General features: G+C 61.2%; 2 protein-coding genes across 2 annotated transcripts in view; both read right to left on the bottom strand.

The window, feature by feature from the left end:
• The window catches only part of RIMS3 (regulating synaptic membrane exocytosis 3), an 81,264-nt gene that overhangs the window by 22,869 nt on the left and 43,341 nt on the right, over positions 1 to 15,054 (bottom strand). The gene's annotated exons all lie outside the window — the stretch shown is intronic.
• Positions 714 to 14,141, bottom strand: COL9A2 (collagen type IX alpha 2 chain). Its single transcript, XM_054086174.1, has 32 exons — positions 14,007 to 14,141; positions 12,164 to 12,238; positions 11,385 to 11,420; positions 11,228 to 11,290; positions 9,876 to 9,929; positions 9,590 to 9,625; positions 9,360 to 9,383; positions 9,169 to 9,222; positions 8,802 to 8,855; positions 8,544 to 8,591; positions 8,217 to 8,273; positions 7,743 to 7,796; positions 7,395 to 7,448; positions 6,619 to 6,672; positions 6,368 to 6,421; positions 6,226 to 6,279; positions 6,068 to 6,121; positions 5,796 to 5,849; positions 5,484 to 5,537; positions 5,296 to 5,340; positions 5,078 to 5,131; positions 4,692 to 4,745; positions 4,559 to 4,612; positions 3,908 to 3,979; positions 3,788 to 3,823; positions 3,537 to 3,581; positions 3,390 to 3,422; positions 2,920 to 3,066; positions 2,368 to 2,422; positions 2,100 to 2,288; positions 1,837 to 1,914; positions 714 to 1,487 (listed from the first exon to the last, which is right to left on the bottom strand). The coding sequence occupies exons 1-32, from the start codon at positions 14,076 to 14,078 to the stop codon at positions 1,282 to 1,284; spliced, it is 2,073 nt and encodes a 690-aa protein (XP_053942149.1). The 5' UTR covers positions 14,079 to 14,141; the 3' UTR covers positions 714 to 1,281.

Below are 15,054 nucleotides of genomic sequence, written 5' to 3' on the forward strand. Positions count from 1 at the left end.
CAGTGCCGGAGCTGCCTGGGCTTGGGTCAGGCAGGATAGGTCCCTCCGGATGGAGAACACACAGCTGGAGCTGAGCCCCATCCCACCGCAGCCCCGCTGCTGCCAGGGATGCTCGGAGCCGCAGGAGGGACCCAGCCAGTCTTTTCCCCGGGATTTGTTCCCCTGCCAAGCCGAACATGCTCTGCTAATAAACAAAAATTGATTTTTATTTATCTTACAAAGCGAAGCGCCATTGCTCCTGCCGCCCAGCTTTAATCCTTTCTGCTGTCGATGGCAATAATGAGCGAGGCACCTGCGGATCTGGTTAGAGCCCTTGGCTTCCTTTTAACTATTAAAGAGATCAATACTCTTTGCAATGCTGCTAATAGTTTTCTGGCCAACTTGATTTTGAGGGGACTCGGGTGGAATCAGCCCTGTTTGAAGGTGCCCAATGCGTTGCTGGTGAATTTGCTGAGTCTCTGTCATGGGGGTAAATTCTTCTGCGTGTTTGCAGCGGTGCAAGACGGGAAAAAGGAGTTTTTGCTTAAGGAACTTATTGAGAGGCTGAAGTTGTCCCCAAGGATGGGAACAAGCGATTGAGATACTCAATAAGGGGCTTGAAACAACAAAAAAAATGAACTTCAGCCCTCAAATTGTGAATCCCCAAGAGTGCAGTCCTGGTTTGATTCAAAGAAATCAACACATCATTTCATTTAATTAACAATCCATCTCATTTTTATTGTCTATTTTTGAAAAAAAAGTGTGGTTTTTTTCCTCTTAGTTATAAAATAATCCTATTTTACAAAGATTTACAGCTCTGAGTGCCCAGCAGCGAGGGGGGGCTGGGTTTGGTGAGTCTCTTAAATAATTGAACCACAATTTTTGTTCTTGAAATAAGGGAGGGAGGGACAAAAAGAAAATCGGCAATGAGCCGCTTCGCACCAAGCAGGACATAACAGAGCGAGAGGGTTTGTATAAAAGACAATTTATTTCTTTGGGAAGGGCACAGGGAGCAGGGGATGGACAGAGGGGGCAGGTGATGAACCCCAGTAACGAGGACAGGACTCGGGGTGACCTCTCTGTGTTCTCCACCGTCCCCTGGGCTGTGGAAGGGGGGCGATACCTACACCAAATTCAATTCCCAAGGCTGTGCTTCGCCTCCTCCGGGTGCCCCAAGCCCAGCGCCCTCCGCACCCGGGATGGGCAGAGGTCACTCCCTATGGATTTGCAGTTTTCTGGTCTCCTTGCTGCCAGCCCCGGTGCGGGTTTGCCGGCTGGCTCTGCCGCCGCGCCGGTGCCTCCTCAGTAGATGGGTCCCTTGACGGCTCCTGGCTCCGTCAGGCGTGCGGCGGCGTACGCCGAAGCTCCCAGGCAGGCGGCCGGCTCGCAAAATCCTGGCAGGCCAGCGGGACCCGGCAAGCCCGGGCGGCCAGCCTCGCCCGGAGAGCCTGGCAAGCCCCGTTCCCCGGCTTTGCCGTCGAGCGCGTGGCCAGGGATGCCAGGGAGACCTGCAAGGGGAGCATGGCCATCAGTGGGCGCGTGCGTGGTGCGTTGGTGGGTGCGGAGCCCAGCTTTGCTGGAGCAGAGAAGGGACCAGGAATGGGAAACGCTACTGGTGAGGATGGGGATGCATCAGCAGAGCGCTGAGGCAGGTGAGCAAACGCCAGAGGCCAGGAAAGCTGGCAGAGCTGCAGGCGGTGGGGAGGCAGCAAAAGAGATGGAGATGGGTGGGATGAACCTGTGCAGGTTTTCCAGGGATGGGCCAAAAGGTCCTGATCCACCTCTGGGCTCATCATCACACAGGAAGGGACGTGGGGACCCACAACTGGGACTGCTGCCCTGGTTGTGCCCACTTACCTGGGATCCCGGGGGGACCTGGCATGCCCGGGTGGCCGTGGCCAGTTTCTCCTCGCTCACCCTTCTCACCTCGCTTTCCTGCAGGGGAAGAAATGGGGAAAGGACTCTGGAGCTGCAGTGGGAAACAGGGGGCTGCGGAGGAGGAGAGGGGCTGCCCCTGCTCGGGGATGGAGCTGGGGGTCAAGCGTGGTAGGAGAAGGCAAGGCCAGCCCCAAGGAGGGGTTTTGCCCAGTGTGGTGGGGGTATGGCCACCCACCACCTACCTTTGGGTCCTATGTTGCCGATCTGTCCGGCAGCACCCAGGATTCCAGGGACGCCTCGAGGTCCCATAGGTCCATGTGGGCCCTGCTCACCGGGTGGCCCTGGAGGACCGGGAGGTCCCGGGGGTCCCATGGCACCAACTCCACCCAGGGCAGCTCTCTTGGCACTGACCGCAACCTCCGCCAGCTGCTCTGTAGGGCAGAGAGAGGCCGGTGTGGGATGGGATGTGGTGGCATCCTCCTGGCGGCGGTGCCCTGCTCGCCCCCTCACCTTGCAGCATCTTCACGACCACGTCGATGATGTGCTGGTCCCCCGCGTCCCGGCCCTGCCAGCGGTGACAAGAGGGACATGCAGTAAAGGGAGCGTGCTCCTTCCAGCCCCGTCTGCGCCCCCAGAGCCGGTCCCATCCCCATCCCCTGGTCCACAGCACCTCTCTGCCCCTGATGCCGCCTTCCCACCCTTCTTTGTCTCCGTACAAGAGCTCCAGCCTTGGTTCATGCTGCAACCTGCTCTGTGTTACCTTCCCGCAGCCCCGTTTTGCAAGTATAAAATGAGGTTTATATGGAAAAACTCTGTCCTTTGCACAGGCTGCGAAGGCACAAGTTGGAGCTAAACCTGTTGCTGGTGCTATAACCGTAAGAAATAAAGAACTCCTCTTTTCTAGAAAGATGGGATCCCAGCTCAGCCTTCCTGGAGAGCTCATGGGGGAGCACCAGCAGCTCTTGAACTGAACAGTGGTCGTTTCCCAGAGGAACTGGTGCCTGGATCACCAGCTATGCGGAGCAGGAGGTGAGAAGGGGCTGGGGGCACTGGGGTACTCACCGGTACGCCCCGTTGGCCGGGCATCCCCGGCACACCACGCTCCCCAACGAGTCCTCGTGGGCCAGGGGGTCCGGGGTAGCCTCGCACGCCTGGTGCGCCTGCGTCTCCCGAGGGGCCGGAGAAACCGAGCTCCCCCTGGATACCTTGCTGCGGAGGTGATGGAGTTCAGCATCAGGAGGAGGGAGCTCAGCCCAGACCTGAGCACAGGGGCTGCTCCCTGAGACCCTAAGAGCTTTCAGTCTCAACCACTACGGCCAAGATCTGACCCTAAACAGGGTCTGAACCTGAATCCAGGCTTAAATGAGGTCACTGAACCTCATCTCCAGAGAAAATACTTTCCCAGGCAGCCGGTGAGCAGCATGCACCAGCTCTGTGGGTCACCTCTATGGTCAGGAGGATCACCTCCGGCCGAGGGTCTCACAGAACGAAGGTGCTGGAAGCCCTTCACTCCCAACCCCCCCGTCACTCACCTGTCCCTTTGGCCCTGGCTCGCCCGATTCACCCTGGGGGGACAGAGGACACAAGAAACGCAATGAGGGGGCAGAACATATTAAGAGCAGGATGGGCAGGGACCCACATCCCTCAGCCTCCCCCAGGACCCATCTGCACGGACCCACCTTCTCTCCCTTCAGCCCCGCGAGGCCGTGAACACCCGGGTCTCCCTAGAGGAAAGGCAATCAGAAACGTGACCCTTCACCGCCAGCACCCACCTCCTCCGCAGCCGCTTTATCCCCATTTTCCACCCACTGCGCTCAGCTGGGTGTTTATGGAGGAGGTGCTCAGTGTCAGTGGGTGCCAGCCCTGTTAAAGACGGGTGGCAGCGATTCCCCACCGCTCCGCAGCCGGGGCAGGAGGGGGATGTACTCACAGTACTGCCTTTGGGGCCGGTTTTCCCTGGGGAGCCCTGCAGAAAGGAGAGGGGGTTTCAGCCCAGTGTCCCTGAGCTGGACCCCAGAGCAGCCCGCCCGCTGCAGCCGGGAGCAGTCACCTTGTCTCCTTTGACTCCTGGCAAGCCTTGCGGTCCTGGGATGCCCGGTGGACCCTGCTCACCTTTTGGCCCCTGGGAATCAAGGCAACACGAGAAGAAGTGAAAAATGAGTGAGAAGAGGTGATGGGAAGACCCTCCCTCCCCTGTAAGAGCATCCTCTCCCTGAGATGCGTGGGCAGGTCCCCATCGCCCCCAGCCTGCCCCGAACCTGCCTCTGCGGGGAGACAGGACAGAAAATGATAGAGGAGCCTCCTCTCCAGCTGTGCTGAGAAGGGGGTCCTCTGCCAGGCATGGGGCCCCTTCCCGAGGAAGCCAGAGGAACAAAGGTCACCTTTTGGCCATGTTTCCAACCCCAGGAAAGCCTCTGAGAGGGGCCAGGCAGCTTCCCTGCTCTCACCAGTCTGGGAGGAGATTCCTCTCCTGGCTGCAAACCCAGCATGGCCCTGGGGTCGTTAATCCCTGCGCTATTTGCCCGGATGGCTAATCCATCCCGCCGGCAGCAGGCACAGCGGGACGGGGCACGGGATGGACCCCAGCTACGATCAAAGCCAGAGGGGCACCGGGCAGCACCAGCCCTGCTGCCCCATCCCCTCCCTCCCCAGCCAGACCCCCGAGCTGTGCCAGGCGATGCCCGACTGCGGGCGGACTCACCGCCTTCCCCTGCTCGCCTGGCGGACCCACGGGGCCACGCTCGCCCCGGTCACCCTGCAGAGACCCAGGAAGAGAGAGCAGAATCAGGAGCAGCTCCTGGCACCACCACAAACCCCGCGGTGCCCGGACTCACTTTCATCCCGGGGACACCCTGCGGTCCCTGCTCACCCCGAGGTCCAGGTTCACCCTAAAAGGGAAGAAAAAGCCCCAGGCCAGCTGCTTCTCTCGCGTTCACACACCGTTATTTGCCCCTCATCCTTCCCCGAGGGATGCGTGGCCCTGTCCTGGTCCCCTGCTGCCACTGCGTCTGGTGGCCAAGGAGGATGCAGGGCTGGAGAAGTGGCTCCAGAGGCTCCCCTGCAAGGAAGGTGCTGCGAGGGCAGAGGGAAGGGGGTATTCGGGGGATGAAGTGCCCAACTCTGCTTTCTGTTTGACAGGAAAGGCAAAAAAAGGACAAGAGAGCAAAGGTAACCCTCGGGCAGTGCCCGGGGGGGAACATGGTGATGTCTCCGTACTTACGATCTGCCCCGGGGCACCGGTGACACCAGGCTGGCCCCGAGCCCCTGCTTCACCCTGCAAAGAGGAGATGGAGACGGTTGGAGGAGAGCGAGGACAGGAGAGGGGACAGCGTGGGGACAAGGCTGTGGGCTCAGGGATGGAGCGTGAAGCTCAGGTGAGTGGGGCTGCGGGGAGGATGCTCAGAGGCGGCTCCTCTGGCCCTGCTGCCCCTGACCCACCTTATCTCCTGGGCCCCCTTTGCTTCCTGGCTGGCCGGGCAAGCCCTGCAGAAACAAAGCTGGGATCAAACCTATTGCACAGCACCGGAGGCAGCGCCCCTGCCCGATGCTCCGTGCCTGGAGGCAGCGCCCCTGCATCCCGGCACAGCCCATGGTGATGGGGTACCGGCGGCGGCTCTCATACTCACAGCCTGACCGCGGTGTCCCGGCGTCCCTGGGCGGCCAGCCTGCCCCACGCTGCCCTGCGAGGGATGGAGAGGAGGTTACTGCACCGTGTGGAGAAAGGTTCAGGAGTGGGGTGGAACGAGGGACTCCTGGTCAAGAGGGAACACTGTCCTTGACCCCTTGGGGACAGCCACGCTCCCCCAGGAGGTGCCATATGAAGCGTTGGGATCTTATGCCTCTGGCCATCCCCATTCTTTCCAGCAGGCACTGGTGCGAGGAGCAGCATCGTGTCCTCTCCTCACAGGCAGCACCCAGCCCTGCCCGCAGCAGCTCACCTTCACGCCGGGGATGCCCGGGGTGCCGTCTTTGCCATCGATGCCTGGGAGACCCTGCAAAAGAGGGAAGAGTCCCTCGGTCTGACACCTCCGAGAGAGACTGAAAGGCCCGTGGTGGGGGCAACAAAAGGCTGAGAAGGGAAAGGAAACTCCAGCCCTGTGCTGAGCTGGGGGTCAGGGATGCAGGGTGGCCCCAAACAGGACAGAGACATGTTCTGCTTGCAAGGGTCTTGGCCCTAGGTGCGGGCATGGGTGCCTCTGGCTGGACTTACGTTCTCCCCCTTGGGGCCAATGTCTCCCTGGGGGCCCCTGATGCCACGGCCACCCTAGAGCAGGAGAGCACAAGTGTTATTTCAGCCACCCTCTTGGTGCAGGGGATGGAGCTGGGAGAGGGAGGTGTCCATGCAGGCCAAGGAGGTGAGTTACTTACCAGATCTCCCTTCTCACCAGGGACCCCAGGTGGTCCTCCAGGACCTTCCTTGCCCTGGAGGAGAGAAAGACAGGGGCTGAGCAGTGAAGAGCAGAGTCCTCTGCATGCCTTGCAGCGCCTGGGGACAAAGTGGGGCACTCACCGGCCGCCCAGCTGCTCCGATGGTTCCCACCATCCCCTTGTAACCAGCAGGACCCTGCAAAGAGAGCATGGGGGGGTCAATTCCTCCCATCCCAAGCTCAGCCCCCAGCCAGGTCTGACCCCACTAGCAAGAGGCAGTGTCCGGCTCTGTGAGATGGCCAAACAACCGTGTTAGCGATGCTCCTGGGAAGCATCACCATCCCGCTGCCCCCAGAGCCAGGCACAGCCACCCCACAGCCCACCGGTGCTTACCGTCTCGCCCTTGGGTCCTGCCATCCCAGGGTAACCCCTCAGGCCCTGCGGTCCCTGCGGGGAAGAAACAACAGCCAGCTTAGCTGGGAATGGCCCCAGGAGCAGCCCAGAGGGAAGCCGCAATTAAAGCAAAAGCCGGTACTGGAACTCAGCGGGTTTTGCCAAGTGCAAGGTATTTCAGACCTAATCCTGCAGCCCCCCTGCCAGGTGCCTTTCCAGCTGTCGGTTCAATAACAGCAACGAGCCCAAGCTGGCGCTGCTGCCCCCGCCAAAGCTCACGGCTTCAAAGCAGTTTTGTCCTTTTTCCGGGACTGAAGGACTCAGCCGGTTAATTGCTTTTCATCTTCAAAGTGCTCAGCGAGCTCGAACAGCTCTAATCCCCACATCCCCGTGGTGAGCTGGGCACTGCACCCCCCGTTCAGGTGGGGTGAGGGGGGCTCGGGGTTCATGAGCGATTCGTCCCTGGTGGGTGAGTTATGCATGTTAACGTGCACTAACGACCGAGGTGCCCGAGCTGACGGGGATGGAGATGAAGATCTCCATTGGGACACAAAGATCTCCACTGGTCCCAATGGAGATCTTTGTGTCCATGGCTTTGCCACTCCTCCTGGCAGCAGCTCCACCGCTGGGAGGATGGAGATGGATGGGATAAAGGCTCTGCTCTTGTCCCAGTGGTGGGACACACTCCTGTCACATCCCTGGTGCCTGTGGCCAAGAGTAAAGGATCCACCCCGAGGCACCCAGCGGGCAGAGCAGCAGAGAAAGAAATACGTTACCGGAGGGCCTGGGACACCTTGTTCTCCAGAGGCACCAACATCACCCTTAGGGCCCTGGGGAAGGATGGAGAGGAGCCAGGTGAGCGTTGGGGTAGAGCAGAGTTACACACCGACCCAAGACCCCCTCGCCTGGAATGCAGCAGGGGATGGGGACAAGTTCCCCCAGCCAGGGAGCTGCTACGGGAAGACCACCCTGACCACCCTCCATCTCCTAGCCCTGGATCTCCCTCTCCTACCTCTCTCCTTGCTCCCCGCTTTCCCTCTCCAGAGCCCTCTGGTCCAGCCCCAGCTCCCCAAGATGCAGACACATCTGGTTCTTGCTGGAAAGCTGCCAGAGAGGTCACTCACCTGCCTGCCCTGCTTGCCGGGCTCCCCGAGGGCACCGGGACGGCCTCTGTGTCCCTAAGGATGGAGAGAAAGATCATGAGTATCCCTGGGTGGAGCAGCAGGGATGAGGCAGCGTCCTGACAGCCACGTCACCCAGAGCCACCCTGCCCAGGACATCCCACCCTGGGATGCTCGCTGGGCTCAGCATCCCACAGCCCAAGAGCGTGCGGTGCGGATGAACCCTCTGGGCTTTGCAGCGCAGGAGCTCGGCGGCAGCGAGGGTCTAGTCCCCCAGGAAGGTGTTGGCAGGAGGACCCACAGGAGACATCTCCCACAGCACCTTTGCCCCCAGAGCTCTCTGTGTGTGCGTGGCTCTGTGCTCCCAGAGTGGCTCCGGAGCATCCTGTGCCTCCAGACCAGGGAAGGCTCCTTCGCTCAAGCACGCTGAAGGTGACGGTCCCTGCTCACTCCCTGGCAGCTCTGGGGCTCCCTTACCTTCAGTCCCTGAAGTCCCTGGGGCCCCTTGGGACCTGGCGGGCAGCTGGTGGGGCACTGGTGGGGAAGAAACAGCACAGGTTGAGTTGGGAAAGGTCACAGAGGCTGTGGAGAAGCCGTGCTGGGAAAGACGGGCTCCTACACCACACGGCAAAGCCGAGCTGCGTGGTGACACAGGATCCACTGCTCACAGCATGGTTTTGGTTGGGAACCCTGCTCCTCTTGGCCCCCAGTCCCCAAATGTCACTGGTGGCCGTACGTCAGGGCAGGGCAGCGCGCGCTCCTCCAGCAGCCCTGCCGCAGGGACAAGGTAATGGCAGCTCTCACCAAGAAATCGGCACTGCCTTCCACTCCTTGGATGTGTCCTGGGGGGCCCTGGAGAAGAGGAGACCATCAGTATCTGCTGTTTGATACCAGCCCTATTTTATAGGAGAGGTGAATGTGACACCTGGGGGAGGGTGGGGGGCTGGGCTGGGGGCAGGAGCTGTGCCCCACCGCCCGCGTCCCAGCCCCACACCCTGGGCTGAGGAGCTGGGGGACTTCTTCCCCCCTACAAAAAGTGCTGGTAGGTGGGGAGATACTCACGGGTTTCCCTGGAGCGCCTGGGGGACCCCGCGGGCCATCGGGTCCAGGGTCGCCCTAGGAGAGATCAACCCCAGGAAAGCAGATTTAGAGGTGGGGAGGCAGCAGGTGCTGCTGGAGGCACGGTAGAGAGCGGGGGATCAAGAACCAGAGACCCAGGCTGTCATAGCAGGAGCTGGGGCATCCCCCAGCCCTGAGCTGTGAGGGGATGGAGGACCTCAGAGTCCCTCACCCCTCCATTCCCACTGTAGGACCTCACTTGACCCCATTATAGGGCCATTCTTATCTGCCCCAGGAGCACCAAAGTGTGGAGAAGCAGATGCTTGTGTAAGGAGAGGAGGTTTTCCTGCGTCCCCTCTTGATCCCTCACCTTGGGTCCCAGTGCTCCAATCTCTCCAGGAAGCCCAACCTGGCCTGGAAGCCCCTTAAGGAGAAGACACATTCACTGAGGGAGAAATCAAGCCCCAAACCCCACCTTGGGAGGTGCTGAGATTTCAGGTCTCCCAGCACCACCCCAAGCGGGATCCCTGGCTGCCCACAGCCCTGTGAGCGTCCACTTACAGGTGGTCCTGGCAGCGAAGGACCCTACAACAAGAAGAAAGACAAAGCGGGTCTGAATTCTCCAACGCCCCCAAAGGAGCAGCATCCCTGCCCCGAGCAGGGCAGTGCCCACCCCCAGGGGTGCAGCAAGGAGGGTGAGTCCCTGCTCTGCTCCCACCCGGCTTGGGGAGTGGGTGCTGGAGCCGGGAGTGGGGGCATCAAAGCCACCTGCAGAAGAGGGAGATACTCACGGGGAGCCCTGGCGGCCCTGGCAGTCCAGGCTGGCCCTGCCAGGACGGAAGGGAAGAGTCAGGAGACAAAACGGGAGGGCACAGCCCCACCAAGCCCTACTGTGCTGCTGTGTGAGCGGCTAAAATTCATCCCTCCCTGCACCCAGCCTCAGTGTCCCCTTGTTGCCAAGTACTCCATCACTCAGTTCCTGCACTGGTGCATCCCTCCCCCAGCGATGGGGCTGATCCCAGCCTGACCCGGCCCTGCTGACCCAGGAGGGGACCCCCAGAGCAGCCCCTCACTCACTTTAAGTCCTGGCCCGCCGATGGGTCCTGGCTCTCCCTTCGCTCCCGTCAGCCCCTGCAAGAGGAGAGGCAGCGGGGGTTATTGCCAGCCCTCCTGCCCCAGCCAGAGGTTTTTGCTGGGCGTTTTCCCATCACGAGGGGTTGAGGGTTGTTAGTGGGACAACTGCGCTTGTCCCTGCTGTGCACGTCACACAGCAAACCTGGAGGTGCAGCTGCACCTGGACCCAAGCCCTGGAGGCACAGAGAGCCCCACAGCGATGCTCTGCAGCCCCTGAGAGCTGCCCTGATCCAGGACCCCACAGTGGGGCTCACCAGGGACCCTCGCCCCACCACGGCTGCCCCGGCAGAGGCACGCGAGGAGCTCAGCCCATCTGTGATCCCGGTTAAGTCAACTCCAGGTGGGTCCCTGGCTCTCCCTGTCCCCAGGTGCGGTGCGGGCGAGGGCTGTGTGTGTGCCAGGGTTCTGATCCCTGCAGATGGTGGCTTGAGCTTCACCCCTGGGCTCGTTCCCGCACGCTGCCGGGCGCAGGTGGAGAGCCCCTGGCTCAGCACAGCTCTGCTCTCGTGCCTATTGCAAGGAGCCCAACCCTTCTGCCCGCAGGTTAGCCTGGGTGAATGATGCGTCCTTATAATGACAGTTATTATTCTATTAATTTATTATTGAAGAATAACTAAAACCCCAAAAATTCATGAAGTGCCATTCAGAAACACAGAAGAGGACACTGCCATTTGGGTTTCCTTCTGACGAATGACTAAATGTGCCTTCCTCACCCATGCAACGCTGCCCTGGGGACGGGGAGCAGGTGCCCAACCCAAACCTCCCTACCTGCCCATCATCCACCCCTGCTGCTCCAGTGAGGAGCGTGGGGCTGGGAGCCAGCGAGCATCGCGGCAGCAAGGCAGGGCAAGGAAGCAGCTCCAGCCCCTTTCTGCCCACCACCTTTGCCCCACGCTGGGCTCCGGCTGGGGAGGAGACAGTGGGGGGCATCACCAATGCCAGTATGTGGGTGGATGGGTATGGGATGTTGGTCCAGATTGATTCTGGAGGAGATGAGAGCTGACCCAGGGCTCAGAACAGCAGCCTTTTCACCTTCAGGGGTGGCGGTGCTGTGCCGCAGCTTTCCTGGCACAGCTCTTGGGGATGTACATTTGGAGCCAGGGCAGTGGGAGGGGGTGGGTTTCTGCTGTGATTCAAAAGGTGCTTTCAGGTCCTGCACGAAGTGATTTGGGCACTTTCTTATGTGTGGCAGAACAAGCTCCCTGCTCTGCAGAAGAGGAGTTTGCTGGGAGCCTGCTGGGAGGCAGAGGCCACAGCCACGGATGCTGAGATGGGGACAGGGGGTCGGTACTCACGTCAATGCCCGGCTTCCCTGGGGGCCCATCTGGACCGGGGGCTCCCGGCTCCCCCTTGGCACCCTTTAAAAGAGAAGAGGCACGGGGGCAGGTTGAAAGGAGCTCCTCCAGAAGGGGCAAGAGCATCAGCGAGCTGCATGGTGGCATGGGTACTCACCGGGGACCCGGGGGCTCCGGCTGAGCCTTTTTCACCCTGGGGAATGGGAAGAAGATTGTAAAAAGGGGTTTGTCACCCCTCAGAGCCAGACACAGCAGCGCAGGAGGGTCAGAACCTGTGTCTTCCATCCCTCTCACCAAGCCAGAGTGAGATGCCGGACACAGGTCAGGACGGGGCCGGCGTGAAGAAGGGAGGGCTGTGGCTGTGCTGGGTATAAATAGCACTAAAATAACACCTCAGGGATGGGGGAGTGGGGCAAGGCTGAGAGAAAGAGTTCTTTTTGCTGGCTCACAGATCTCCCCTCTGTTCGTGGAGCCCCAGACGTCTCCTGCAGCCCTCGGACATATGGCAGCTCTGTGAGTGCTGCTCCACCTCCTCAGTGGGCATCTCTGGGCTGATCCCCGCACCCAGCCCTCCTGAGCACCCCCTGCCGCCCAGACAGGGTCCCCCAAGGCCCCTGCACCCAAACCTCTGTGTGCTCCCCAAAAAGCACTTCAGAGCATGTTCCCAAGGTGGTCAGGAGGCTGCTGTCCCGGGATGGAGCTGTGGTGCGGGATCTGAGCTGCCCCACACTGCCACTGGTGTCCAGAGCCACTGGCCAAGCCAGGGATGCTCCATCTCCACCAGCTTGGGAGCAGCACAGTGCAGAAACCACACAGCATCAGCAACCCCTGCTTTCCACCGAGCCTCAGCCCCAACACAATGTCCCTCTTTGTGCTGCAGGTTCCCCCTCTTCCCTCCCTCCCGCCTGCACAGGTTCCCGGCCACACTGTACTCACGTCAACGCCATCGGCTCCTGGCACTCCTGGGGGACCGGGGGGCCCTCGTGGGCCGGGCTCTCCCGGCGGCCCTCGCTGTGGGGAAAAAAGGATGGAACCCACATCAGGAAGGAGCAGCTGGACCCCAGGAGATGCTGGGTGTCCGGCGCAGCCCACGGTGCAGCGCTTGCTGGAGAACTGGGATGGAACAAGAACCCCAAGGTGCAGGAGCTCTGTCCCTCACCCCTGTGCCCCCCACATGGGTGGAGAAACCCAGGAAATCTCCTACCACACTGGCAGAACCATCTCTCCGTCCCCTCCCTGCTTTTTCCCCCCTCGCTGCCCCTTGTGCCCTGGTGCTCCCAGGACCCCTTCCAGCCCCACTGGGGTCTCGAGGGGCGATGGCAGCGCTTGCGGGAGCCCCTCTCAGCTCGGGCTGCAAGCCCAGCACTGGGATTTGTAAAAGCACCAGCAGGATTTTGGTGCCTGAAGCCTTGGTGTGAGCAGGGACCCCGAGCCCCTCCGTGGGCGCTCTCCCCGCTGCGCCAGGCTGGCTCGCTGCCCGCAGCACCGCTCCGCGTCGCACAAAAGTTGCATTCAGCCGGCGGCAGGGGAACTCCCGGGGCATCCTGGCCCCAGCTCTGAGGTTTGCACAGGAGCAACTTTGCAAAGAAATCTCTGTTATCCTAACGGAGTGTCTGGGGGGAGAAGAAACTCTGGTCCCGGACACCGAACGCCTGGTGTTCCTGGAAATGCAAACCAGACGGCCAGGCTGGGGCTGGCACTGCGGCTCCGCGTCCTTCCAGGCTTATTTATTTTAAAAGTGAGTGTGTAAGGATGAGAGGTGGTGCTGGTTTGTTCACAGAACCAGGGGAGCCCCGGCTTGGCCTTGGAAGCAAATCCGGCAGTTGAGGAGGGAGCACCCGGGAGCAGCTTGAATGGCACCTTTGTCCTGCCCAGATGATTTCCAAATGGTTCCTTGTTCCAAGAGCTCCCACATCCCCCTTGCTCCATGCAAAACCCGCTCCTCCAGCCAGACCCTGCCACCACAAGCCCTTGAGCATCCCGGGGGACTGGTTTAGGAAGGCAGCAGCCCCCCGGCTCTCCGCAGCCGTGCTGTCCGTGCAGGCAGGCAGCTCGGGAAGATTTTTCCCAAATCTGTTATAAAAATCCGATTTTTGTGGTTGCAGTGCAGGAAGAGCATCTCTCTTTTCAGATGAGATTGCAGCAGGAACACAGCCCTGCAGCCCTGTTGCAGCCCTGAGCAAACAGCCCCAAGGGGCTCCTCACAGAGCGTTTGTCCGGGGTGAGTCCGGAGAGCCCTCTGGGACCCTCGGCTCCTGCTCCTCTGCCACTGGCGTCCCACCCCAGAGCTCCTTGGCGAACCCCAGGGCCCCCTTGGGAGGGTCAGAGCCCCCTCAGCCCTGCTCCAAAGGGTGTCCCAGCAAAGCAGAAGCAAATAAAGGTTTCCCAGGTGCTGGGAGGCAGGAGACCCCAGGGCGGAACAGCAGAGAGTCCCCCAGTGGAAAATAAAACTAAACTTGAGCTGAAACACCCCAAACTTCAAGCCGCGCAATCCAGCCCTGTCCCTGTTCTGGAGGCAGCTCTTGGCACTGAGAGGTCCCCGGTGGGTTGGGATTAGGGGTCCCAGTTGGGGGCTGCTCCCACCCCCACCTCCTTCCCCATTTTCCTGGGAAAAGTGAGCAAAAGGAGCTGGGAGAATAAGCAAAAAGTCCCAGGGGTGCTCAGCACCGTGAGCGAGTGTCTGCAAGGGGGGAGTGGGGACTGTCCCCGCTCTGTCCCCCCCTCCATCCCCTCTCCGTCCCCCATCCCAGCACGGAGCGGGACCGAGCGGAGCACTTACAATCTGGGCCAGGCAGAGGCAGGCGGCTTGGAGCAAGAGCCAGAGCTGGAGAAGAGCGGAGCAGCCGGCCATGGCGAGGGCAGCGGCACCGAGCGATGGTGTGCGCGCAGGTACGGCCACAGCCCTGACTGCACAGCTGGACACCGGCGCAGGGGGAGGAGGAGGAGGAGGAGGAGGGGACTCATTAATATGGAGCACTGAGATGAGGGCAGGACAGGAGCCGCAGCCCCCCGCCCCGCACAGGGGGTTATTTTAGGTTGGACGGTGCTGAGGGTTTAGCGCGATGGTGGCGGAGGATTTGGCACAAGTGGCACCAAGGGGCTGGAGGGGAGGGGGATGAGCTGGGGGGGATGCTGTCAGAGCTGCACGGCGAGACCCCAGCCGGGATATCTGTGTGCGCCCCCCAGGATTGCCAGGGTGTCCCCTGAGATGTCCCCATCGTGATGCCCGTGCCAGTGCCACGGGGCTCCGTGCCGCTTGGGGCTGGGATAGGATGAGGTTGGCACTGGGAACCAGCTGCTGCCACCCTGGGAGGGGGGGATCCCTCATGTCTCTGCCCCTCTTGCTGCCCTGTGAGCCCCTGTTGCGTCCACCCTACTGGAAAATGTCCCCATGGCCCCAGTGCGGCACTGGGAGGCGAAGGGGATCTGGGGGGTCACCGGCTGCCCCCCACAGCCCTGGCAGGGCACAAGACCCATTGCCATGGGGGGATGGATGTCCCCCATTACCCCATGCCCACCTCCTCCCTATCTCCTGCCTTCACCAGCAGCCGCCCCCCAGTTCCTGAGGAGCGCGGGGATGATTCATCTTGGCGATTTCTTCCTCCTCCTCCTCCTCCTCCTCCTCACGCAGGGCTGGAAGGCTCCGTGACAGCCACTGCAAACTGATTCACCAGCGCTGGGGGGGCTCCCCCAAGGTGGGCAGGATGCTGCCCGCACCCCAGCATGGTCAGGGGTGGCCAAGCAGGGGTCTGGGGCCATCCCAGCACATGGACCAGTTGGGACTGGGGATGCTCTGCTCATCTCTTGGGTTCTTCCTTCCCACATCC

Source organism: Cuculus canorus, chromosome 22 (assembly GCF_017976375.1).
Source record: "Cuculus canorus isolate bCucCan1 chromosome 22, bCucCan1.pri, whole genome shotgun sequence".
NCBI classification, from domain to species: domain Eukaryota; kingdom Metazoa; phylum Chordata; class Aves; order Cuculiformes; family Cuculidae; genus Cuculus; species Cuculus canorus.